The sequence below is a fragment of the Neomonachus schauinslandi genome, chromosome 6, assembly GCF_002201575.2.
Source record: "Neomonachus schauinslandi chromosome 6, ASM220157v2, whole genome shotgun sequence".
Taxonomy (NCBI): Eukaryota; Metazoa; Chordata; class Mammalia; order Carnivora; family Phocidae; genus Neomonachus; species Neomonachus schauinslandi.
Window position 1 is genome coordinate 84,305,724 of NC_058408.1, and position 24,307 is coordinate 84,330,030.

General features: G+C 44.0%; 1 protein-coding gene across 2 annotated transcripts in view; it reads left to right on the plus strand.

Annotated features, from left to right (window-relative positions):
* Positions 1-24,307, plus strand: part of SIPA1L2 (signal induced proliferation associated 1 like 2) — a 106,065-nt gene that overhangs the window by 13,101 nt on the left and 68,657 nt on the right. For both annotated transcript variants that reach the window (XM_044916027.1, XM_021696130.2), the window contains exons 2-5: positions 5,420-5,553; positions 7,239-7,427; positions 13,925-14,099; positions 17,675-17,778. In XM_044916027.1, the coding sequence (XP_044771962.1) occupies positions 5,420-5,553; positions 7,239-7,427; positions 13,925-14,099; positions 17,675-17,778 (602 nt within the window). The remainder of the gene's footprint in view (positions 1-5,419; positions 5,554-7,238; positions 7,428-13,924; positions 14,100-17,674; positions 17,779-24,307) is intronic.

Sequence of the window (24,307 nt, forward strand, 5' to 3'; positions counted from 1 at the left end):
ATGTTTTTAAAAATCTAGGTTTTTCTCCTCTCCCTTGTAGTCCATTTACTACTCATCCCCACCCAGGGGGAAAACTGAAGATTTATTCTAGAGAAGTTGAACATCTGCACAGCTAAGGGCAGGACTAGGGCACTTCACTAGAGAGTAGGGATTAAGTGAAAGTCAACACAGTGAGATGCCCAGCCCTGTGCCCTTATTTGGGCTAAATGCCTCCAGACAGGGGAATGGGAGAACCTTCCCTGGAGCCATGGACAGGCTCAAGAGCAAAAGACCTCCCTGTACTGGTAGCTGGATTTCCCCCCATAGAGCAGTTGGGTCCCCGCCTGATCGTGCAATACAAAGTGGACTGTAAAGCAAGATGGGTCACTATGATGAACCGAGGTATTTCATAATGATAAAAGGGTCAGTTCCAAGCACCAAAATCAGAGCTTCAGAATATGTAAAGGGAAAAAAAAAAAACTGGTCAGACTAAAAGGAGAAATAATCAAATCTCCCATCTGAATTCTTTCTATACTTAGAAACATACAAATAGAAATGGAAAAATTTTAAAAGATACTATTTACATTATCCTAAAACATCAAGGACCTTGGACTAAATCCAAAGGAAGACATGAAGGAAGGACAGAGCACTACAAAACATCACCCAAACCAAGTACAACCCTTAATAGGGGGAGGGGACACGTTGTGGTTGTGGGTTTGAATACTCAGTAGGTAAAAGAATTCAAAGAAGTGTTTTGTGGGAACAGAATTAAGAGTGAGGAAAGATGGAGCAGAGCAAGAAGGAGAGCAGCTTTTTAAGACTATGTGCATATGAATATGTTAAAATAGGGGAGACGGGCTTTGTGACATTTGCTTTTATTGCGTATGTGGCATTTTTCTTCTGGATTGTTGGTTCTGTAGTGGATATTAGCGGTGTTTCCATGGTACTTCATGCTTAGTCCTGTCACAGAACTTAGAATGCGTAACTCTCGTCTGTTTCCGATAGTGTTGGCCCCACAGGACTAAAACTCTGTGAAGCAGGAGCTGTGTCTTGCTCAGTGTTGTAGGCCTCATATTTATCAGTGCCCGGCACATCGCTGAGACCTAGGCCATGCTCGATATTAGAGTGAATGAATTCAAATGAATGAAGTGTGTTTGGTAGGCTGAATACTGGCCCCCAGAGATACCCAGGCCCTAATCCCCGGAACCTGTGTATGTTACCTTATATGGCAAAAGCAGCTTTCCAAATGTGATAAAGTGAAGGATTTTGAGACAGGGAGACCATGCTGGATTCTCTGGGTGGAACCTGAACGCCATGCCAAGTGTCCAAGTAAGACGTAGGCAGAGGGAGATCTGACAGAGAAGAATGCATTGTGGCCACTGAAGCAGGATCTAGGGCTGGATTCGAAGATAGAAGAAGGGGCCCCGTGAGCCAAGGAATTCAAGGAATACAGCTCTAGAAGCTGGAAGAGGCAAGGAAAAAAAAGATTCTTCCCTAGAGCTTCCTGAGGGAATGTAACCCAGACACCATCTTGACTGTGGCCCACTGAAACGGATTTTGGACTTCTGACCTCCAGAGCTGTGAGCCCATACATGAGTGTTGTGTCGAGTCCCCAAGCTTGTGGCAATTTGTTATAGCAGCACTAGGACACTAACACACGTGAATTCTAACAGATGCATCAGTTCTCAGTTTTGTAAATGGTTCAAGAAACCGTATCACCCCTCTCATGGGGGCAGAACCTGCTACATTTCTGGTCCCAAGATCTTTCACACTGCCTTCTCCACTCACCAGCATAAAATGAGCTGCCTCTTTGTTTTTATTTTCATGGTCCTGGTTGAGGTTCAGTAAGACCATTACTTTTGAGCAGCACCAAGGGAGCCTACCTGAGTTCCTTAATTCAAGTACAGTTCCATTGAGCACTTATAATTTATTAGGCCCTATCAAATCAGGCCTTGAGGATATAAAAGTTGAAGGACTCAGCCTCATCTGGAGGTGAGGCGAAGAGTTTCAGTGGAAGCGATGTTTGAGTTGAGTCTTAAAGGATGCATTAGAACATCAAGCACAGAAAAGCAAAGGATGCACCAGGCCAAGGGGGCAAATGCATGAATTAGGGGAGTTATGGGAGAGAGGAGTCTGTAGAGAGTTTGGGGTGATGTCACTGAGGAACTTCCTGGAGAAGATGGGTGGGTGGGTGGAAGGACAGACAGACAAGACAAACGTTCAAACAGATTGAAAGAGACGGAGTCGGAATGGACAGCCATGGGCTGATGGGGGAGCCTTGGGACACATCCAGGTTACAAGGAGAGGCCCGAGGGGCAGCCCCAAAGCAGACCCCGAAGGAGAGCCCTGGAGGTGGCTCACTCGGAAAGGACACTCCCGGAAGCCGACAGTGCCCCCCGCGGCAGACAGGCCTGCCGACCCAGGTGGAGGTCGTGTGAGAAAATGCGGGGAGAGAGCCAATACTGGAGGAGAGGTATTCTTCTCACCGAGGGGCAGCGGGGGTGGAGGGTTGGTCCACAGGGCTGGGGGAGCGCTTGTGACTCCTGTTTTGCCAGAGACCCATCCGCTTGCCAGGCCCACTGGCTCTTCTTCTCATTGACCTTTTCCTACCTGGTTTTTAAAGATGAAGGTATACTTTACCTACAGTGAAATTCACCCTTTTTTAAGTGTGGAGTTCTAAGAGTTTTGACAAATGAATATGGTATGTAACCACTAGCACCATCAAGATGCAGGATAGCTGTCTCAGCCCAGAAAATTCCCGTGTGTTCCCCTGTGACCAGCCCCTTCCCCTGGTACCAGCCCCTGGCTGCCCCTGATCTGTTGTGCCTGCAGCACCTGCTGATATGGGAGCAGCGCACGCTGTAGGATTTTTAGTTGTCAGGTGTTAGAATTAGTGATTCAGTGCCCATAATCTGGACTCTAAATTTCACCACAAGAAAGGGTTTTGTTGGCTTGGTCCCTCTTTTTCTCCCTAAAATAATTCGAAGCTCACTGGATTCATGTCAGTAGTGTTTGTCAAATGCCTAATAGAGAATCGATTTGAGCATTTTTGCAGGTAACTTGTCGAAATGGGTTCTAAGAAGGGAGCTTTTGCCTGATGATGACTGGTTGTACTTTAGTCACTTGCTGAATATTTTTCTTAACGCATCTGCCTTAGGAGCAAAGAGATAAAGAGAAAGGTTCTTTTTTTTTTTTTAAGATTTTATTTATTTATTTTGACAGAGAGAGAGACAGCGAGAGAGGGAACACAAGCAGGGGGGAATGGAAGAGGGTGAAGTAGGCTTCCCGCCGAGCAGAGAGCCCGATGCGGGGCTCGATCCCAGGACCCTGGGATCATGACCTGAGCCGAAGGCAGACGCTTAACGACTGAGCCACTCAGGCGCCCCAAGAGAAAGGTTCTTGTCAGGACAGAATGCAACTAAGAAAATTCTTAACTGATTTAAGTTTAAAGATGCATTTTCCACAGGATCTAGTATAATGCCGTGGGTCTAATAGTCACTAATGCCAACTTTAATAAAATGATAATGTACCTGGTAGTCTGAAGTAGACAATTAACTTTTAATCTCTACTTTCATTGAATATTTTTAAACTGTTGATTAAAATCCAAATAACTGCTTCTGGGTCAGCTCTCCTCAACCCCCTACATTTTTTACAATGTGTGTTTGGTTTCACTGGAGTTGTTCTTGTCTGTTAACAGTTAACCTGGCTGTTAATTAGCATGTAATTTACCCAGGGGATGAGTTACCCATCAAAAACAAAGGCTTCTTTCCTATTGTGTAAGCCCAGACCTATAGTAACTCAATCGCTCACCCACCAGCCCCTGAAATAGTACACATATGTTACTCGTAGCCTGGACTCTAAAGAGAAGTAAGGACAGTGTTCATCTCATTTGGTCATAGGAGGTAAGGAAGTAAATGACTGTGAAAGCAAAGTAGAAAAGAAGCAAATGCCTTTTCAAGATCTAGCCAATAGTCATCACTGGCTTTGGGTAACGTTTGCCCTGGCTGATGGTAGGAGCTGTTTTCACCCTGATTTCTTCTTTCTGATTAACATTTCTCATTCCTTCCAAAATCAGTGTGGCAGAAAATGTTAGCATAGCCAAAAGACTTCAGAATACCTGCAGTTTTCTTCAAGCTTATAAATATCTGATTCATTTTATTTCTTTTTAACTAAAAATGAAGAGTCAGGAAAGATGGGCCCAAACCTTTAAGGTGACAGTCAAAAGGGATGAGTCTGGTTCTGCATAGAGGGTGAAAAAAAATTGCTTTTATGAGTATACACCTTGGGGACCTGACCTGGTAGCAGTTCATTAAGAATTAAATGAACACCACCTAGGGGTTTGCATTTCCCACCTGCTCCGCATGGATCGTTGAGATGATGGGGCTGCTAAAAATAGGTAAGCTGTGTGAATAAACATTCAGGTAATTGATCCCCCTATTTCGTGTGGGTTCACACCACATCTGAGTGTTAAGTCTGCGTCCTTTCAGAAGATGACAGTTAAAAAGTTTGGTTGCAGTAGAGTGTTTTGACTTCTTTCAGCAGACAGAGGAACTTTTGGTCCCACAGTCCAGAAGTGGTTGCTCACGAAGTAGTGAGCTTCCCGCCATTGGCAGAGTTCAGGCTCGTATATTAGCTTCACGGATGGGAATTTGTCCTGGATTGTGACCCTGCTGCGAAATGGTGCCTGGCATGTATTGTTGAATGTGTGATGAGACTCACAACCACCCCTCGGAGCAGTGTGCTCAGGGATTTCTGCACTAGATAGACGAGAGGACCTCCAAAATCTGTTCCTGCAGTGAGACCGTACAGATTAGAGCTCTGCAGGGCCAGTGATTTTATGTGAAAGTCGCGATTAGCTGAGAACAGAGTAAACCAAGTTATAGAATCAGTAGATGTAGTTTGACCTCAGCAACTAATGACCTTTTATGTCTTTTCCATCTGTTGTAAAATTTCACGTTCGACGGCCAGGTACTTTAGTGACATTGTAATGAAGGAGTGAGCTTTGCCACCGGACTGGGTGCCAAGATTACCTGGCTAGTCCAAGTGCCCACATTCGGTCAGAGAAGGTGACCTTCCCATCTGGAGGGGAGCTGTTCAGTAACGGTCTTCGAGGACCTAGATTCTTCTTTGGACACTTTCTGGGCATGGCAGCACACTCTTTCCGGGGACGCTCTTCCGTGGTGGCAGGGGGCAGGCGGGGGCGGGAAGGCCCTTGGTGCCCATGAGCTAGGCACGAGCAGAATGAAAGGAGGAAGTAACAGAAGATGAGATGTATGAGGACATCAGATTTGGAAACAAAACACTTTGATAAAACACAGTTGGGGAATTGTGTACCCAGACCCATGCAGTATTTTTTTCAGAGATTGGACACACACGCCCATAGATACCCATCCGGTCCTTTGTTCCTTTCTTTTGATGCCACCCCTGTCTCCTGTTACAGAGCACCAGAACTACTTTGGAATCGATGAAAACCTTGGCCCGGTGGCTGTCAGCATCCGGAGGGAGAAGGTGGAAGACGCCAAGGAGAAAGAGGGGTCCCAGTTCAACTACCGGGTGGCCTTCAGGACGAGTGAGGTAATGGCTGTCTTGTGTCGTTGCTGTCCTGGGCTGAAACCTCTGACATTACTGCACTAGATTGTTTCAGATGAAGTATAATGTTAGTGATTATAGCATTTAAGATCACTGAAAGAGCCTACAGTATTTTATTCCCAATAAAAATTTGAAACCCTGTCACGGATGTTAAGGGGCAATGATTTTACTTTCCCCTTGCATGATAGAAAGGATAAAATGATAAGAGCGCAAGGTTTGGGGGCTCAGAGAGGACACATATGAACTGGACCATTCATGTTGGAACTGACAAACAGCTTCGAAATCTAGTGCAGGAAATCAGGTGGTCCGCAATGCGGGGAGTGTGGCCGGCTGTCTGTGCACACTGCATTATTCCAAGGCCCCAGCTTAGTGCCTCGCTTGCCTTGCTTTGAGTAAAAAGTGGGATTGTTGAACGAACGGAACAATATGTATACATAGCCAAATAGGTAGGGATGCCGATTACAAGGAAGGAGATCTGGCCTGCATTTCAGGTTTTATTCTCTTGACCTATTATAATTAGAGAGGGGGTGTATTTGGCAAGTGTTCCAGCATGCGTATTTCGATTGGCTCCTTCCAGATCAGAGAGAGGAAAGGGAGCTCTTTGCTGGTCACCTGTGTGTGTGTGAGCCTGTGATCTGCTGCGTGGCTTGCCAGGTGCTGTAGTGATTTGGGCTCTGTGCTGGACAAGTAGGAGATAGAGCTCCTCTCTTGTAGTGACGTATTTTAAGTCACAGGCCTGTGCTGTCCGATCCAGTAGCTGTTAGTCACACGTGACTGTTTAAAGTAATTAAATGAAATTCAGAATGCAGTTTCTCAGTCATGCCGGTCACATGGAGCCAGTGACTCCTGTATCAGCTAGTGCAGAGAGCAAGCATTCTCATCATTGCACAAGACTCTGCTGGGCAGTGGGGTTCTAGAGCGTTCTGCACACAGCAGACCTTGCTGCTACAACCGTCACCCTGACTCTCTTGTCCGCTAACAGTTCTCTTCCCAGAGTCGGAGTGGGGGGAATCAGAGCTAGGTCCCTTGATTTGCAATGCTGGGATTTCCTCTCTGAGGCAGGTGTCAGAATGGCGATCGTGTGCGTCCCTCACACATTTGAGGGCATATCACAGTCATGAGGCAGAATTCCGTAGCCAGTAATCTTCTGAGCCCTGAATCACCCTGCCCGCGGGTGTCAAAGGCTATCCCCATTCAGCTTCAGGACTCACCAGGAAAATGAAATAGAAGACAAGAAAGGAATGGAACAAAAGTTGGTGTGGAACATAGGGCAGTAGGAAAAGAGAAGGGAGGGGTGGGAGGAAGGTGCCAGGGGCCAGGCCCAGCCCCAGGATCTCTAGCTTCTCCTCAGCGTCAGGCTCCAGTTGGCTCCGAGAGCTGCAGGAACATCATGCCCTGCCCGGCTCCCGTCATTCTCCAGGCACACTTCCTGAATATTTCAACCCCTCCCAGCTTATCCCTGAGCCCCGTGCACTTTTGTTGTTTAAAGACTCTTTGAGTGTTGATTTTGCTTCCACCCATGGAGAGCTGTAGTCACTTTTGCCCCACTCAGAAAAGAGACTGACCTTTCTCCCTCTGGAAGGCAACTAAAAAAAGGCTTTCAAGAAGTAACTGGGAGTAAACATGAGCTCTTCTGTGATGTTCTGGAATCTTCTGTTCTGCCCCTGCAGCTGACAACCCTGCGAGGAGCAATTCTAGAAGACGCCATACCCTCTACCACCAGGCATGGTACTGCACGGGGACTACCTCTCAAAGAAGTCCTGGAGTACGTCATTCCAGAGCTGAGCATTCAGTGCCTGAGACAGGCTTCAAACTCACCCAAGGTCTCGGAACAGCTGCTCAAGCTGGATGAACAAGGGGTGTGTACAATGCGTGAGGCTCTGTTTGGGTGTGAGTGCGTGTCTGTGTCTCTAAATGTTTTGGACTTTTCCCATCCATCTTTCTTTTGAGATCATTTATCTTTAATGCCTTGAAGCATTTTGTTCCTCTGGTTGTTCCTAAGAAACATGATGGCTTTCTAGTGTAATACTCCTCCTGACTTGTATTGTTTTTACCAAGGTTTTGGTGCATCCCAACTAGCAAAAGCACATCTGATTCGTGATTATTAGAGATCAGTGGTATTTTTTTCTAGGGTTTAAACAACTCACATTGGGCCTTTCCCTGAACTCACATTTGTTCTTGTCCACTGTGTGTGAGGTATTGATGCTAACAGGTGGAAATGGACAGCGTGCATTGGGGAGACTGACACTAAGAAGTCGTCCCTCGCCCCAGGGGGTCAGTAAGACCAAGAGCACAAAGACCTCTGCAAGGTAGAATATGGTAGTGGATCTTGAGGAAGTATAAATGCAGTGAGTGCTTTGGGAAAAGAAGAAATAACATCTGCTGACACATCTGAAGGAAGCAGCATTGTAACTGGGACTTGGGTAGAATTCCAGGAGGGGGATGGGAGCAGTTGGCTGTTTTAGGAACTGTGATGAGTTTCTTTATAAGACAAGGGCACATCTTAGGAGGTTGTAGTTTAAAAAAAAAAAAAAGGCATGTTGAAGCTAGAGCATGTAGGACCTTGAAAGCTAGGCTAAGGAGTTTGCACCTGATTCAGGAGGCAGTAGGGAACCGCTGAAGCTTTTTGGGAGGACGAGACATGATCAGAGCTATATTCTAGAAAGATTATCCTGCTGGAAGGGAATGAGACAGGCTGGTGAAGATAAAGACTGATGATGGCCTGGAGTTCAATTATGGACTGTTGACATGGTCCAGGAGAGAAATAATGATGGTCAGGATAGGGACGTGGCCCAGCCGATGGAAAGAGGTCTTTTAAGCATCAGATACGAGATAACTCATAGCGGGAAACTAAGAGGTAGGTACCCCAGTGTATGTAACTTATTTCAAATGAGCGCATTTGTTTTTATTTTATTTTTTTAAGATTTTTATTTATTTGACAGAGAGAGACACAGCGAGAGAGAGGACACAAGCAGGGGGAGCGGGAGAGGGAGAAGCAGACTTCCTGCCAAGCAGGGAGCCCGATATGGGGCTCGATCCCAGGACCCTGGGATCATAACCTGAGCCGAAGGCAGACGCTTAACGACTGAGCCACCCAGGCGCCCCACGAATTTGTTTTTAAACGCATGCTTTAAAAAAAACCCAAAACATAATAGTGATGTCTATTTTCAGAATTTTCTAAGGAAAATTCCTTTGCCTGTTTTAAAGAGAATAGGTATCTCTGGTTGACCCAGTAACACCAATGTGGTAGTTTGATGGCATATTTGATATTCAGATGGCTGGAATTCTAAAAGTGATGAAATAGTAATTTGTCTAAGAAATTAACACTGCGTGATTAGCCAAAGGAAGTGGGCGCTGTAACATTCAGAGTGAATAATCCTGAGATATGTCTGTTTCAAGAAGGAAGGCTGACATATTAAAAACAACAGCTAAATCAAACCAAAACTCTCCCCTAGAGCAGTTGACTTGTAAAACTGTATGATACCCAGGATAGTTGGACCACGATCGTGACTGATAAAGTGTGTGGAATGTACGAGATGTCCGTGCAGCAGGTGAGGAAAACATGTTACCAGGGAGGGATAGGAAGGGCGTGTTGGTGTTGGTGCAGATACTCCAGGTGCAAGCAGGTTTGATGAGAAGAACAGCACTTATTTTCATATCTTATTGTCATATTTATTTTTATGGTATTTCCGGTCATGGGAGAATGTGCTCTGTCCCTTTAGGTTGCTAGTGTATGTGGTTCCCCTTTAAAATCTATCACTGTACTTGCTGTTCAGCGTGGTGAATGGTATCTGGTCCCCTCAGGCTGCTTTAGAAAATCCCACAGATGGCCCCTCGTCCACGGGCCTGAATCCCAAAGTCCTCAGGGCCCTGGGAGACATCACGGCAGTTACCATTGACCATCTCCTCACAAAATGAAGCAAGTATTTAGGCAGTCTGTTGAGCAGAACAGGTCCAGAAGCTATGCCAGGCAATTTTTTTTTTTTTAATGAAGAGTTTAAGTGCTTTTAAATGAACACCTTTTTATAGTCTGATGTCAAAATTAATGCTATGAAAATCGGGTTCTGCTTTTAAGCAAACTGATGCATTGTTTAGCTCTAGCTGAATTCTGTGTGGTTTTTCTTTGGCAATTGTATTTGTTTGAGTTTGGTATATTTTCCTAATTGTGTACAGTGTGGCCTTGTCACTTACCCATACCTCTTGATGGTGTCTGATTCCCATATTACATGAGGAAGAGATACTATTTATTTTCATCCTGAAGAGAGAATGGACGGCTATTTTTTTTAACATCCTGCTTTTTAAAGGATCCTTAAAAGTTGCCACTAACTTTTTAGAGTGTTTGAGAGTTTATTCCAGGTAGTGCTCTTTTGATTCACCTTCTTAATAGTAAATCTGCCCGGGAATGGGATGAGCCAGTTTTCCGGTACTGTTCTTAGGGGGTTTTAATCTTGAAAAAAATACAGAAAGTATATATTGTCGTGTGCTGCTTCCCTGGGGTCTGTAACTGCCCGGGTTCAGCCCAGTCACTAAGTGCATCTGCTGTCTTCAGGACATAGGTTTGTAGCGAGAACTTCATTCAGTAGATGTTCAGATCATGTGCCCCGTTCTTGAAGTTCATGAGGATATTTTGAGCAGAAAGACTCACCTCGATGGAGAATGACAAGGGAAGTAATTACTAAGCGAGACTCTGAAACTTTTGTTACTTTATCTGCATAAATTCACCTCTCAACCTCTCAAATCCTATTTTTCCTATTTTAAAAGACTCTCCTAATTTATATGTCAGATGACTTTATACAATTATATAGGTTGACATAAAAAAAATCAGATAAATTATGGCCACTCGCTGTTTGAGAGTATCATGGCATCTTCAGCAGAATGATTAATTTGTTCTCGGGTCAGCTTTCCTCTTGTCCCCCTCACCCTAGATATATATGTTTACTTGCATACCAGGCTTGCTTCTGGTGAAGTCACAAGGGTCTAAAGAGATGATCTAAATAAGTAAGACTGTGTGCTTGCCGGAAGCTGACCTAGTCCAGAGAAAGCACTAGAAGGAAGGGCTTCCCTACCCACTCCAGTTTATTTGCAAGGCATTTCTGAGGCTTTGTTGTTTTGGTCACTTTCATTTAAATTTGAATTTCCTTGTTAATGAGGACAAGGCTTCTGCCCTTGGGAATGGAGCAAGTCAGTTGTCATCCTGTCCCAGGAAGCCAAGGAGACCCCGTGTGCTGGGTCCTCTGTCTGTGCGGCCTGTCTGTATATCCAGCTCTCAGCACTGATGCGGTATGCAGTTTCGACAAGCAGGTATTTCTGGTTTCTGACAGTCCTGATGCCCGAGAGCCCGCCGAGCTCCCCTCCCACAACTGTGGGACAGGCTGTAGCTCAGAACAGTTAAATCAAGGTCAGGGGGAAGGGTGAGGGATTAGGGGGGCGGCCCCAGGTCTGGGGAGCTTGGATACAAACCCTGTTCTGAGAGAATTGGGAATTTTGGTACTTGGGTGCTGGGGTCTCCCCTTTGTTTTGTGCCCCAGTTAACTGCAGGGTGTGCTGCTGGCTTTGTGATGCAGCCCAGGAAGAGTGATGGCTGATACTACATTCCGGTTGTTTTCGTGAGGTTTGTAAGAGATTGAAGTCAGAGAAGTCTCTTCCCAGTGTTTCATCCTGTGACGGTTTCAGCGGAATGGCTGCCATCATAGCGAGCAAACCCCAACTGCTTGTTCTAAGAGTCTAGAGATAGTTCCATTTCGTGGCCTCCTCACGGTAAACGTGTGTGATACCCGTGCCAGGCTATATGCGTGCCACAGGACATTTTCACTGCACCAGAGCTCTGGTGGCTGTCATGAACACTTGGGGGCTTTGAAATCTCTTGGAGCCACATCCCCTAATTTTCATGGGCCCAGGGGCCTCTGGGAGGGAACGCAGATCCTGTTCACAGTCAGGGCCCAGACTCTGGCTCATTTGTCCGACGGCTGGGAAGAAGGGTGTGAAGTGGACAGCACCGTAGCCAGCAGAGCAGGCCCGAGGGAGTTCAGTCCTCTGGGTGTTTGACCTTTGCCTGAACGAGAGTCCAGAAGACTCAGGAATCACATAGAGAAATTGTGCCTGTCTGGTGAGCACTCTGCTTAACGGGCACGAGGCCACACTAGCCCAAACCGTGGGGCCCCATACAGCTTTGCTACGGGCCTCCTCCCATGGCGGTGGGTGTGAGAAGAGAAAGTGGTTTCCCACTGGAGATGCCAGGGCGGCCTGGGACAGGCTGCAGGAGTGGCCAGGGGGCGTTGGAGGACCCGGTGGCCCAGGACGAGGTGGCCAGATGGTATGGACGTGTGGTCCTGGCAGAGCGGTGCCCGATGTGAGCAGCAGGTGAGGCAGCAGAGGACAAACGGGATGGAGCTCCCAGGATGTGGATGACACGTGGCAGTCCGTGGGTGCTGGCAAGGCAGCGGATGCTGGATCCACGGGCATTCGGGCCCGTGGGACCTTGGGGTTACACGTGCTAGTGCTGCTTAGCGCATCTCTGGTGGACTCTCATTAAGGCTAGGGCCAAATAACGGGAGAGAGTTGAAATCCTCTTCCACTGGCCAGAGAGTCACCAAGCTACCATGATATCTAGGATGGGAAGGCCTCGTTAGAGGATGCGTATGGATCCCGACAGTCGCTGAGATCGCTGACATCTGTGGTGATAATTGCTGGTCCTGTGTTTCCCGAGTGGCTTTAGCATCCTGAAATGTCTTCTGAGTCACTCAGGAACAATGAGTGTTTATAATGAAGTAATAGAAGGCATTTTTATTACGCTTCATATTTTTTCTAGTTGATGGTCTATTTGCAGAAAACACGGTATCTCATTTATTTGGAGAGTTGAGTTGATCAGAAACATTTATTCCTCAGTCTCTGGATGAATGGAAATGTTTCTCTACTTGACCCTCCTAAAGAACTAGCTCAATAAAATTCATCATACTAGCTCTAAGTAGCTTGTGCACAGCATCTATCCCCACACTTAGGGCACGAATCATTGTCTTCACTGTGCAGTTGAGGGTCTTAGGCTCTGACAGGAGCCCAGGCCTGTGGGCTGTCCGCCATGCCATGGGATCCATCACCATAGGTAGCTCATTCAGTCAGATTGTGAGCGGACGATGCTTTCTTTTATATCCTCCCCCGACCCCCCCAAGAGCACTTAGTCTACATCGACTACATTCAGAATGTAGTGGTGGTTGACTCTCTGTTCAACTCTAAAGGTATCCTAGTGTGCAATGAGGTGCTTCCTACCATCTACCTAGATCACCCTGGCAGGTGTCTTCCTACCTTTCTTGGATCGTATGTTGTCACTGGGTAACGTGCTTTTATCACTGCCACTCAAGGGAAACGAATATCGTTTTGCCTTATTTTACTGGTAGTCAGCTATGAATTTTGATGAAAGGCTCGATTTTATGGCTTGATAATGAAAGCGAACGGTGTTATGGATGGATGCCTTTAGGAAATCGGTGATGTCTGATAATCTGTCAGGTTTTGAGGCTCCGATTGCCTGGTAGTAAGATCGAATGCTCTGATTTCATGAGTGAGAAGTAGTTTCTCTTCGGATACGGTAAGAAAGCTGTGCAGCTGGATCCAGTGTCTCTCCAGCCTTGGGAGGAAGCAGTCCTGTGGCTTCCAGCATGATAAGAGATTAATTGTGAGTTAGAATTACCACAGGAACTCTTCAGCGGCTCTTAAAAATTCTTTATGGTCTGTTGTATATTTAGCAGATGGTTTCTTTGCAAGATTGTCAAAAATACAGAGATGACTGTAATTTTATAGCCCAAGTTACTTTCATGGACACAAAACATTGTTCTATTTATATACATATATCACAGTTCCCACTGGGATTCCTTCCTTACCAGACCTTCTTTTGATTTGTTTGTTCATTACGGTCTTTCATATTTTCATGAACGTTCAAAGAACAACAACAAAAGCGTCAGGAACCAGAGAGGGGAGAAAACTTGTAAGTTGGTGGCTTTGTTTTTCCTTCTGACTTGGAAGATGATGCTCCTTACTGCAAGGAGGTTGTAAGATTAGGTACTTGCACGGTTGTATTTTTAAGCAGATACCTGAGGCTGTCTGTCCATCCTGGAAGCCCAGTTGATCCCACACGGCCATGGCCATCCATTCTGTTTCGTAGGGTTTCTGCCATTTCTCCAGCTGTATTCGGGGGTTTCCGGGTTTGTTTGTTAGATATCTGTAGCATTTCGCGCAATGACAATTGCTTCCTCTTTTGCTAATTTGCTTATGGGAATTGTCCTGGCATGCTTACTGTTTGCATTTTACTGGAAGTTAGCTTGTCTGATATTCTTTGCCAAGTAATTCTCTTTCTCCCCCATTTCAGCTGAGCTTTCAGCACAAGATCGGGATCCTTTATTGCAAAGCAGGCCAGAGCACCGAGGAGGAGATGTATAACAATGAGACAGCGGGACCAGCTTTTGAAGAATTCCTTGATCTTCTGGGCCAGCGAGTCCGGCTGAAAGGATTTACCAAATACCGAGCTCAGCTAGACAATAAAAGTAAGCTTCCTATTTGTGTGTGCGTGCAAATTTAATTCTCCTAAGGTAGGCACACCGCATAAATCTAAGTGAGCGATCATGTGCCCTCCCATTCTTGACCCCGACAGCAGCCTAGCCAAGCTTATTTGGGATAGAGTTGAGATTTCCTCAGATGAGCAAAGGAAGCACATTTCTCAAGAGGTATGTGTTTCGTGGAAGCTCAAAAGGTCAATTCCTTTACTGTAACACCAGCAGAGAGATTCCCCAGTGTTTCATGAAGAATCTTTTAATATTTCCTTCTTTCTTTTAGCCTCACCTCTTCTCTCATACCCTTGTTCCGATATACCAAGGACAAGCACCGCATTCTTTTCTAAAAAGCAAAATATTAGCACATTCACGCACACCATGTTCTCTGGCTCATTCTGTTCATCTCTGGTTTCACGGTGTTAACTGGGGAATTGAAGCAGTGGTTAAAAGCTGATGCATCCTGTTTTCCAGTGACCTTACTCAGGTCCCCTTGAGCGGGGCACACATTAGCTCTAAGGTGCCAATTTAAAACACAGACTCAGCACCATCCCGTGATGTGCAGATTTCTGTTGTATCTTCATTTGGAGAATCCCATTCCTTCTGGTCCTCATAAATTCTGAATATTTTATCTTTGTCTTTGTGCTGTTAGATTTCATGGCTATCAGCATCTAAAATATTCCAGGCAGAGTAATTCTGTGTATTTTGGGAAATTCTCCTTATTATCAAGCAATTAACTGCTTACTCTTTTAATCAAAGGGGAGCAGATAGATCCTACAGTTGGAGGAAGTGGGAAGGCACGTAGCCCACTTCTAGTAGGGGTGGTGAAGTGGGAACTTTTTCCCCATGGGAATGTCTGTGTGAGGCCGTCTGAGGTCCCGTGGCTCCATGCCCCCAGTGTCCTTCAACTGGGGACCCTCATCGATAACTTGCCTATATCAGGGTGGGGCCAGGTCTTTGTGTGCCTGTCAATCAGATCTGTTTTTTTTAATCTGTTTTTGAAAGTTACGTGTAGAACATAGCTTATCAAATCTGGAGACAGTGTTACCTCATAGGTGGGCCCCTGTGTGTCCTACACACATGCCAAGGTTGGATGTTGACTATTATATCGGATGCATATTGCTCTTGCCTCAGATCTGTAAAAATTAGGGAATAATTTGTGATACCCACTCTGAGTCACCACATGAGACCTTTTCTGATTTTTCTTCCTTTTTCTTGGCAAACTGCCCTGGAGTTATAGACCCCAGGCCGTCCACAGCCTCTCTTGGGTCTGCATGCAGAGGTGACAAAACTGGGGACTTCCGTGATGGCCTACGTCTCTTTTCCGATAGAAATATTTGCAGCAGACCCTTGAACAAGTTGGTCAGTTCACCTTCTCAATTACCATACTGACATTTGAGATGAAAACTTTCAGAATATTTAATTTCAGAAATCCATCTTGTAGTACTATTTGGGATAGACAAATTATGATTGCATTTTTTAAAGTGTTTTCTCCCCACGGGGGTGCTTTGGTGACTCAATTGGTTAAGCGTCTGCCTTCAGCTCAGGTCATGATCTCGGGGTGCTGGGATGGAGCCCCGCATCGGGCTCCTTGCTCATCGGGGAGTCTACTTCTCCATCTCCCTCTGCCACTCCCCCTGCTTGTGCGCTCTCTGTCTCCCTCTCAAATAAATAAATAAAATCTTTAGGAAAAATAGTGTTTTCCCCCACAAAGTGCATCTTTTTTCTTTCATCGCAATTTCCTGAAACTGAAACCTGTTGACTAGACTGTTAGGTATCTATAAGGACTTCTCTCACTGAATTCTAACTGTCCGAATAGCAGGGTGTTATGATGAGAATTGTTGAATGTTCTGGGTTATTTCAGCCCCTGACCTTCATGTTGTTATTAACGAGTCAGGTCTTCAGGGAAGAAGATCATCATCATTCCCTTATGACCATGCTTGCTCACTTTCAAAGCCACACTCTCTGTCTTCAGGCAAGACAGTTGAAATGGAATATTACTTTCCAAGAAGTCCTTCAAAAAATAACAAATATGTACTTAATATATAGTTAAAAGAGATAATTGCTTTGTTTGGGGACTGATCAATATACAGCTTATTGGATGAATATCCTCTCTTACCATCTACAAGTTAATTTGTCAATATCCATATGTAAACATTTTAAATACTTCCCTTTTTGATTAAATTGTCTGCTATGAATACCTTTCAGAATCCACAAAACTGGATGTGATATTTTTTTCTAGAAAATTTTCAGGACCGTTTCTGATTTAGAATCAATATTCAAAAGAAAAAGTGCAAGATTCAGAAAGAAAATAATAAAGGCCCATGAAGGCTAAATGTTGTAATGTTTTTAAAGTAAGATTAAAATATTTAGATTTAAAAAATGAGGGACGCCTGGGTGGCTCAGTCAATTAAGTGTCCGACTCTTGAGCTCAGCTCAGGTCTTGATGTCAGGGTTGTGAGTTCAAGCCCCACATTCCACACTGGGCGTGGAGCCTACTTTAAAAAAAAAAAAGAAAAAAGAAGTTAACCCCAGATGATTACTTAGAGTTTCCCAAAAACACAATGGAATAAACTTTGTTTTAAATGACCTTGAATAGCATTTTGTCTTGTTTAAAAAGTAGATAAATAAACTTACGTGTTGGTCAAAGATCTAGAAAGGCGATTCTGAATTCTGTTTACATCTTACTTTCTATGTATCTTTTTGTCTTTATCCATATGCAAAGTGGTTCAAAACTCCACCCTAAGATTATTATGTAAGTGTGTTGATTCAGGTGCCTGAAACTCTCAGTCTGTGGTAATCTGTTGATAATACAGATGGATTTTGAATTTGCAAAGAATCATTCTGCTTTTCAAAAGGTGAATAGCTGTATGATTAAGAGGGGTTCAGATGTCATAGTTTTAAACATGTGTCAGCACATAATATACAGTAAGAGATCACTTTCATTCTCCACCGTCTTAATCATCTGACTGTACCATTGCATTGCCTGCTGCAAAGGGAAGAAAATTAATTACATCATTCAGGGAAAGAAATCTTGAACATTTTTTGTTCTCATTTCCATATTAAGTCAGTCCTGTTTCGTGGTGTTGAGTTCTGGAAGATCAGGTGCCCAAGAATCACTTCAGAATTAACGGTAAACCCACACACACACAACGGGGCAAGGAGAGCTGTTAGTTAGCTCGTACCCCTCAAATAATGGCACCCACACCTGCCCCCAGCTGCACCTCCAGCTTCTGGCCTCCTCCGCTCACCTGTGCTCCACCCCATCCATGGCGGGTCCTCGAAGTCAGTATCGTGAAGGCCAGCATGTTGGGGAAAGGGCAGGGGGGAGGCACAGGGGTGAGAGCAGATGAGGAGACCCCTGAGCATTCAGGCCACAGACGTGGGTTGGAAAGTGGCAGGAAGAGTGCGCGGCGAGAGAGCAGAGTGGCCGCCAAGACACCCTGGTGGCTGATAGTTGGGTGGTCTGTTGTGGGCGAATGAATTGCCTTTGGAAGAACGACCTTGTAAGTGTCACGTTCCTAACTTTCGCAGTTGCCTGACTTGTTTTTATCCTCCACCTCTGTTTTCAGCTGATTCTACAGGAACTCACTCCCTCTACACCACATATAAAGACTATGAAGTCATGTTCCACGTGTCCACCATGCTGCCCTACATGCCCAACAACAGACAGCAGGTGGGTCCTCCCTCCGCATTCTAGATCTGAGCTCAGCCGGCCGATGGGCTTCGTGCACTCAGAATTGGGAAAGCATCATTGGGGTGTTTTGTTTTGTTTTTTTCCCCTTCAATGGCATGAATAATTTTTGAATCTTTCATTTGGAAGTAGTTGGCCTTTAAAAGGGAATATTTTTGCATAGTTGTATTGCACTTTTTCCTTATAAAACTTGGAAACTCTTCCACATGCACCTTTATTGCTTGCTAGGCAAAATCTTAACGGAAACCAGCGTCCACTGTGTTCATTATAAAGAAGCCAGCGAGGTAAGCTGAGCTCAGGTTTCTGAGTGCGGGTAGATAACTTATTTATAGAAAACACTGTAAGAACGGATTTTATAACTTATTTGTGGCATGATTCAGTTTTAGTGATTTGATTGTATTTGGGTTAAATCAGGAGTTAAAACAAAGTTTGTTTTTATGTCTAGGAAGTTTAGCTCTGATGTCATTTAACTGCACTCTTTTGCTATAAAAATACATTAGCACACCAGGGACTGCATAGCAGTTGGTCAGTAAGAATTTGTTGAATGAGGGGCGCCTGGGTGGCTCAGTCGTTAAGCGTCTGCCTCCGGCTCAGGTCATGATCCCAGGGTCCTGGGATCGAGTCCCGCATCGGGCTCCCTGCTCGGCAGGGAGCCTGCTTCTCCCTCTCCCACTCCCCCTGCTTGTGTTCCCTCTCTCGCTGTGTCTCTCTCTGTCAAATAAATAAATAAAATCTTAAAAAAAAAAAAAAAAGAATTTGTTGAATTAAGCTTAATCACAACAGAGAATTTTTCTTCTCTCTTTTTTTAATGCTCATGAAATTCAATGAAGGTAGTCATAATACACCTTTTGCAAAGAAACCACTTGCCCCGTTGCCATCACTAATTGCAAGAACCGCTTTTGACCTTCCAGCTGGGATTGGGATGAGCCCAGCTCTCCACAGTAGGAACAGCTCCTCTTTCCTTTTTCCTTCTCGTTGCCAGCTGGATTTTCTGGCCATTTATCTAATACTTAAGCTCAGTCCCTTGTCCTTCCTGAATGATCTGCAGTGTTTTCTAATAATCAGATTTCTTCCCACTACCATCAGAAAATCTACCTTTTGATCACATATCTGTATGGTTTTTTTTTTCTTTTTTTAAAGATTTTTATTTATTTGAGAGAGAGAGAGAGAGCACAAGCAGGGAGCAGGGGCAGAGGGATAAGCAGACTCCCCGCTGCGCAGGGAGCTTGATGCAGACTTGATCCCAGGACCCTGAGATCATGACCTGAGCCAAAGGCAGATGCTTAGCGACTGAGCCACCCAGGCGCCCCTATATCTGTGTGCTTTTTTAAGAGGTAGAGTTACAATCACTAGATCACATGTATGTATTTATATGTTTTAACCTAAAGGATTTCTAGTTCTTAAAAAAAAAAATTACTTGGAATAATGCCAAACAGATTCACTCACTATTAAGAATCTTAATTTAGACCAGTGCAGTTGTCCAGCAGTTACTTGTGAATCATTCAGTAATTAAACTCTGTGAGTCGCTGCTCAGAAAGCTGATAGGGCTTACTGAGGCCAAGAAGTCTGTCAGTACTTTAGCAGAAGTAGAGCTGGTGCCTTTTGACCCCAGTCACTGAGTATTCAAACCACAAAGCCCTTCCAACTCCCTAATTACTTGAGCCATTGGACTCCAAACTGGATTGGCCCCCATCATTTCCCATATGGCAACCTCTGGAATTCTAACGTCTGCTGAGCTTTGCTGTTAGCAGAACTCAAACCAGGCTCTCCCTGACTCCTTTTGGTTGCATGGTGATTAAAATCCGTGGCTTTATGAGTTCTCTGTACCTGATTTTTTTTTTCACTGAAACTATCGTTAAAGTCCTACACACAAAAAAGTAGATGGATGGATGGAGGTTGGGGAGTGGGGGATGGATGGGTGTTTTAAGCTTCCCAAACTGGAAATTAAAAATATATATAATATATATATTTATATATTATATATATTTATTATAGATAAATATTATATATTATATAAAATATTATATATATAAATATTATATATAAATATAATAAATATTATATATTTATATATACTACATATATATATATATATGTATATATATATATATATACACCCTGTAAACTGATACATTACAGACTCTGTAGCTTAAAGACTTACTTGGTTACCTCTTGGTTGTTGTTTTTTTAAACTTGAGTGAGAATTCATGACATTGAGTAAGTTTTGCTGATGGATTAGAGATGGAAAACTGTAAAATTGTTTGTTTTGTTTTTTTAATGAGTGCTCTTGTTGTGTCTGGAATATATATGACCCTTCATATGGTCCATTGGGAAATCTATGTGCGAAACACTATGTGGGCAAGTGTTCATGATATAAAGGGGTTGGTAAAGAGTGGAAGTAAGAGTCAGTGGACATATTCTGAACTTGCCACAGCCAGTCACTTGCCTTGTACCTTTGGGTAAGATCTTAGCCGCTCAAGAAATCGCATAATTATATAATGAGGACCCGGTTCGGAGGGCCAGCAGTGGCTACTTGGAAAACTGTGTTAAGGATTCTGGGGCCGCACCTGGGCTCAGAGGTAAAAAATGTTGGATTTTAGAGATACTTTCTACAGGTTTGGCAGTGGGTAGATGTGGCATACATGATACTTGGACTAGAGAATCCACAACATGCCCCTCTTAGTGTCTGATTTCTTGTGATTCTGGAGCCCTCTTTGAGGCTTCGTGCTTCTAGGTGGAAAAACAGCTTCAATAGAAAAATGTAGTTGTTAACAGAGCAAGAATTCTGGAGCCATACGGTCTGGATTTGAATCCCAGCTGCCAGCTTTGTGACCTTGGCAAAATTTTCTATGCCTTAGTTTCCTTTATCCCTGAATGCAGGGACTTTGATCTCGTTTCTTCATCGAGGTGTCCCTGTGCACCCAGAACCCTACCCTGAACATGGTAGGCAGGCAGTAAACATTTGCTCAAGGAATAAATGAAACTTTTATAGACGGTGGCTGGAATTAGATGAGCTAATACATATAAGGCACTTAATGGTGCCTGGCACAGAGTGTGCTCAGTAAGTTTTAGTTGCTGTTACTATTTCATCATTTATTAGATATAAAGTGCAAGCACTTTAAATGACTTAATTTGCATTTTATTTTCCTGTTCCCAATCCTAGAGCTCTGGCATGAGAAACTAAGGCCTAGAGAGGTAAAGAAGTAAGGGGCTAATTTATCAGTAAATTCAGAAAATTGTTTTACTTCGGCATTTAATATTTTGCTAATCCTGGGTTGTTACCAGAATATTCTGTTTGTAGATAAATGTTGCCACTGTGCAATCTTGGAACATGTGCTCTCCAAATTTGTTATGGGTCGTACTGGCCCTTTGGACATCTCCCACCCACCCCACCCATGCCTGCAGATTATGTGAATACCAGGGGTAGAAATGTCTGAAATGACCACCTGGGCTCCTGAGTGAAGTTCGAGGCCACAGAACTTAGCAAAGTTAGCTGGCCTGTACATGAATGGTGCCTATAACCTTGGCCTCATTAGCACCATGGTATTTGTGACTATTTAACTGGTCCAGACTCGTCCACATCAGATATAATTTCTTGTGTTTGTTCTTGTAATAAATCAAGCTGAACGCTGATTCCAAGACATATTAAAAGTCTTTAGAGAGTTTACCACTGTTGCAAAAGAGTTCGGTGTTTGGAATGTATGACTCTTACAAAGAAAACCTAGCCAGCTCCAGGGAATGATAAGAGAGCCTGCTCTAGGAGTGGTTTCTCTCTTCCCTGAAGACCCATCAGTCTCTCTGGGCCAGTCTGGCAGTCGGATCCCGTTTCCCAGGGCTGTCTCCCCCGTGTGCTTCCCCTCTGCTTGTCCAGTAGACGAATCATAGAGCAGCCATCATGGGATGTTATCAGTGGGAGAACGCCACAAGTCAGCTTTAGATTTCACTTGGGCAGAGAGACCTTTTCTTCAGTCTAAGTATATAAAATGGATAAAGGTAGCATGGTGCCTGGCACACAGTAAATTATGATTTTTTTAAGTGCAAGCATAAAGTTAGAGCTGCTCTATTTGAAAGGGGTGTCCAAGCCCCCAAGAGGTCCCTAAGGAATAAGGCCAACCTCCTAGGTCTCTGAGATTCTGTTTGAAGAATACTGGTATTAGCCTAGGGGCAGACTTGACCTCTACAGAGGTAATGGAGACACAGCTTGTTAGGGACAGCCAGGCTGGAACCCTTTCTCTCTGTAATTTGGATAGATGGCTGACCTGTCTTAAGGGGTTTGTGCACTTCTGTGAGTCCCTAATTGGAAGTGCTAAGAAACCATTCGTATACAGAAGAAATCTACCTCATTAAGTGCTGTATGAGCAGGTCCTGACTGCACTTGGATTCACCTATAAATAATAATATGGAATATTTTGGAAGAATAAAATGCTTAGTCAGCTTTCCATGATTAGATTTATCCCCAGGCCCTAAATAGGAATGTGTACTTATACAGGATAATAAGCATGATTGCTTACAATAGGGTTGGTCCTGCCAGATATCAGAAATACTTGTATCTCCATAATCCTCTTATCTTTACTTTGTTATTAAATCATTAAAAGTCTGCATTCTTGGTTTATTTCTATTTCTCCATTTGCAGAAAACTCAGCCTTGCTTGCTTAACTGGTTTGTACATTTATGCTTCCAATTGGTAAAATATATGTTTTATATTAAATATTTTACATAGTATTTTTATATTGGTTATATAAAGTAAGTCCACGATGAATCCTTGAAATGGCAATTAAATTTAGTATGATCTTGCTGATCTGAGATAAGAGCGTTTAACCTAGCTTTCACTTTTTTTGTGGGGAGTGGGTAGGCAAGGCTTTCCCTCTCTGAATATAGATCTTACGAATTTATGTGGTCATGTGTGTAGGTTTCCCCCTCATTCTTATTAGACTCCTGATCTCCATTCACATTTCTACTTTCCACAGGAAACTCTAGATAGCTCTTAAAAATCAAAACAAAACTCTAACCCCTGGTGTTGAGTCTTGAGTAATGAGTACATGAGGGTGTGGTATGTTTGTGTTGTGTGCATACATGCAGAATTAGGAAGGTCTCTGAAGGGGGAGAAGCTGGCCCTCTCTGTGAGGGGGAGAAATTTCCAAGCAGGGGGGTAGCAAGTGCAAAGTGCCTGTGGCAGAAACAGCTGGCCTCTTGAAGGGACAAGGTGTATGTCTGGGAGGGGTGGGGTGGGAGAGGTCAGAGGGGTGGGAAGGATAGGGTCAAAGGAGTCTTGGTCAACCCTATTCCTACCGACAGAACTTCAGATTCCAACCCACGGACTAAGATCCAGAATTTGTGATCGGTTTTCATGGGGATACATTTAATTTTTTGCTCAGTTCTGGGCTCATCTCTTTGAAGTACAGAATATATAAGATACTCATTAAATTATGCAGTTTTCCCTTTGAAATCATGCAAATTTTTACATATTTGTTTCTTAAGACAGGAGACTGGAGATCAGCCTTTTCTAGTTTCAAATTAAACTTTCTCTTCACTAATTCTGACTCTTAGAAACTTGTGAACCACATCCACCTGTATTTCTTCCATAGTGGGCAGGCTGCCCCGCCTCCCCTCCAGAATGAGGTGCTAAATGCTTTTTCTACCTTACTATGCTAAGAAAAAAGTAACAAATGAGCCTGTTTGCATAGAGGCTAATAGATCTGACCTAGCTCCACTTTATGTCTCCGCTGATCCAAGTGTGGCTCCCTGACCGTTTTCACTCGCTTTTGATTGTTGCATCGAGTTAAAATGGGTCCTGTGAAGCCCTGAAGTTTGGTTAGGGAATTGAGAATAAACCCAAAGGTTGCTGTTTCTGTCGCATCTGGATGCTTTTTGTGTGCAATTGGGTGAAGAATCACATTTCACTTTTCTTGTCGTAACAAGAACTTATTCCTGTTTCGCTGCTTGAATCAAGCGTTGGAAGTTTCGTAGGACTGACTATGTGAATCTGTCTAACAGTATTTATTGACTCATTCTTACAGTGAGAGACTTGCAAAGTGGTGCTCTTGGCCCTGAAAAGTGTTAGGAACTTCACGTCTAGAAAGGAGTTAGGGCTAGAAGCCATTGTTCCTTAATTCCCCCAAGAGATAATGCCAGAGGTGTCTTGGTAATCCAGGCGCTCGCCTTCATTATCTTGCCAGGCTGCCGTACCCTTTCCCCTCCAGCTCCGGACTCTGATGACACAGCATCTCACCGGCCAGTTAGAAGAAACACATAACTAACGACGAAAGAAAATATTTACCTTTAGATAAGAAGTCTGAGAAATTGCTTAGGTTATTTAATGTTTGGCAAAATCCTGGAAAACAGTGAAAAATATTTCTGTTCACTTTCCAGATGTTATTTTTCTTTAGCCTCTAAACAAAGTCAAGCATCCCGTTAATGGACAAGGTGTTCAGTTTTCTTATCTTATTCTCCTACAAAGAGCTTCAGATTTTGCTCTTCTTAATGAATCCCCTTATTCCCCGCCCCTCCCGCC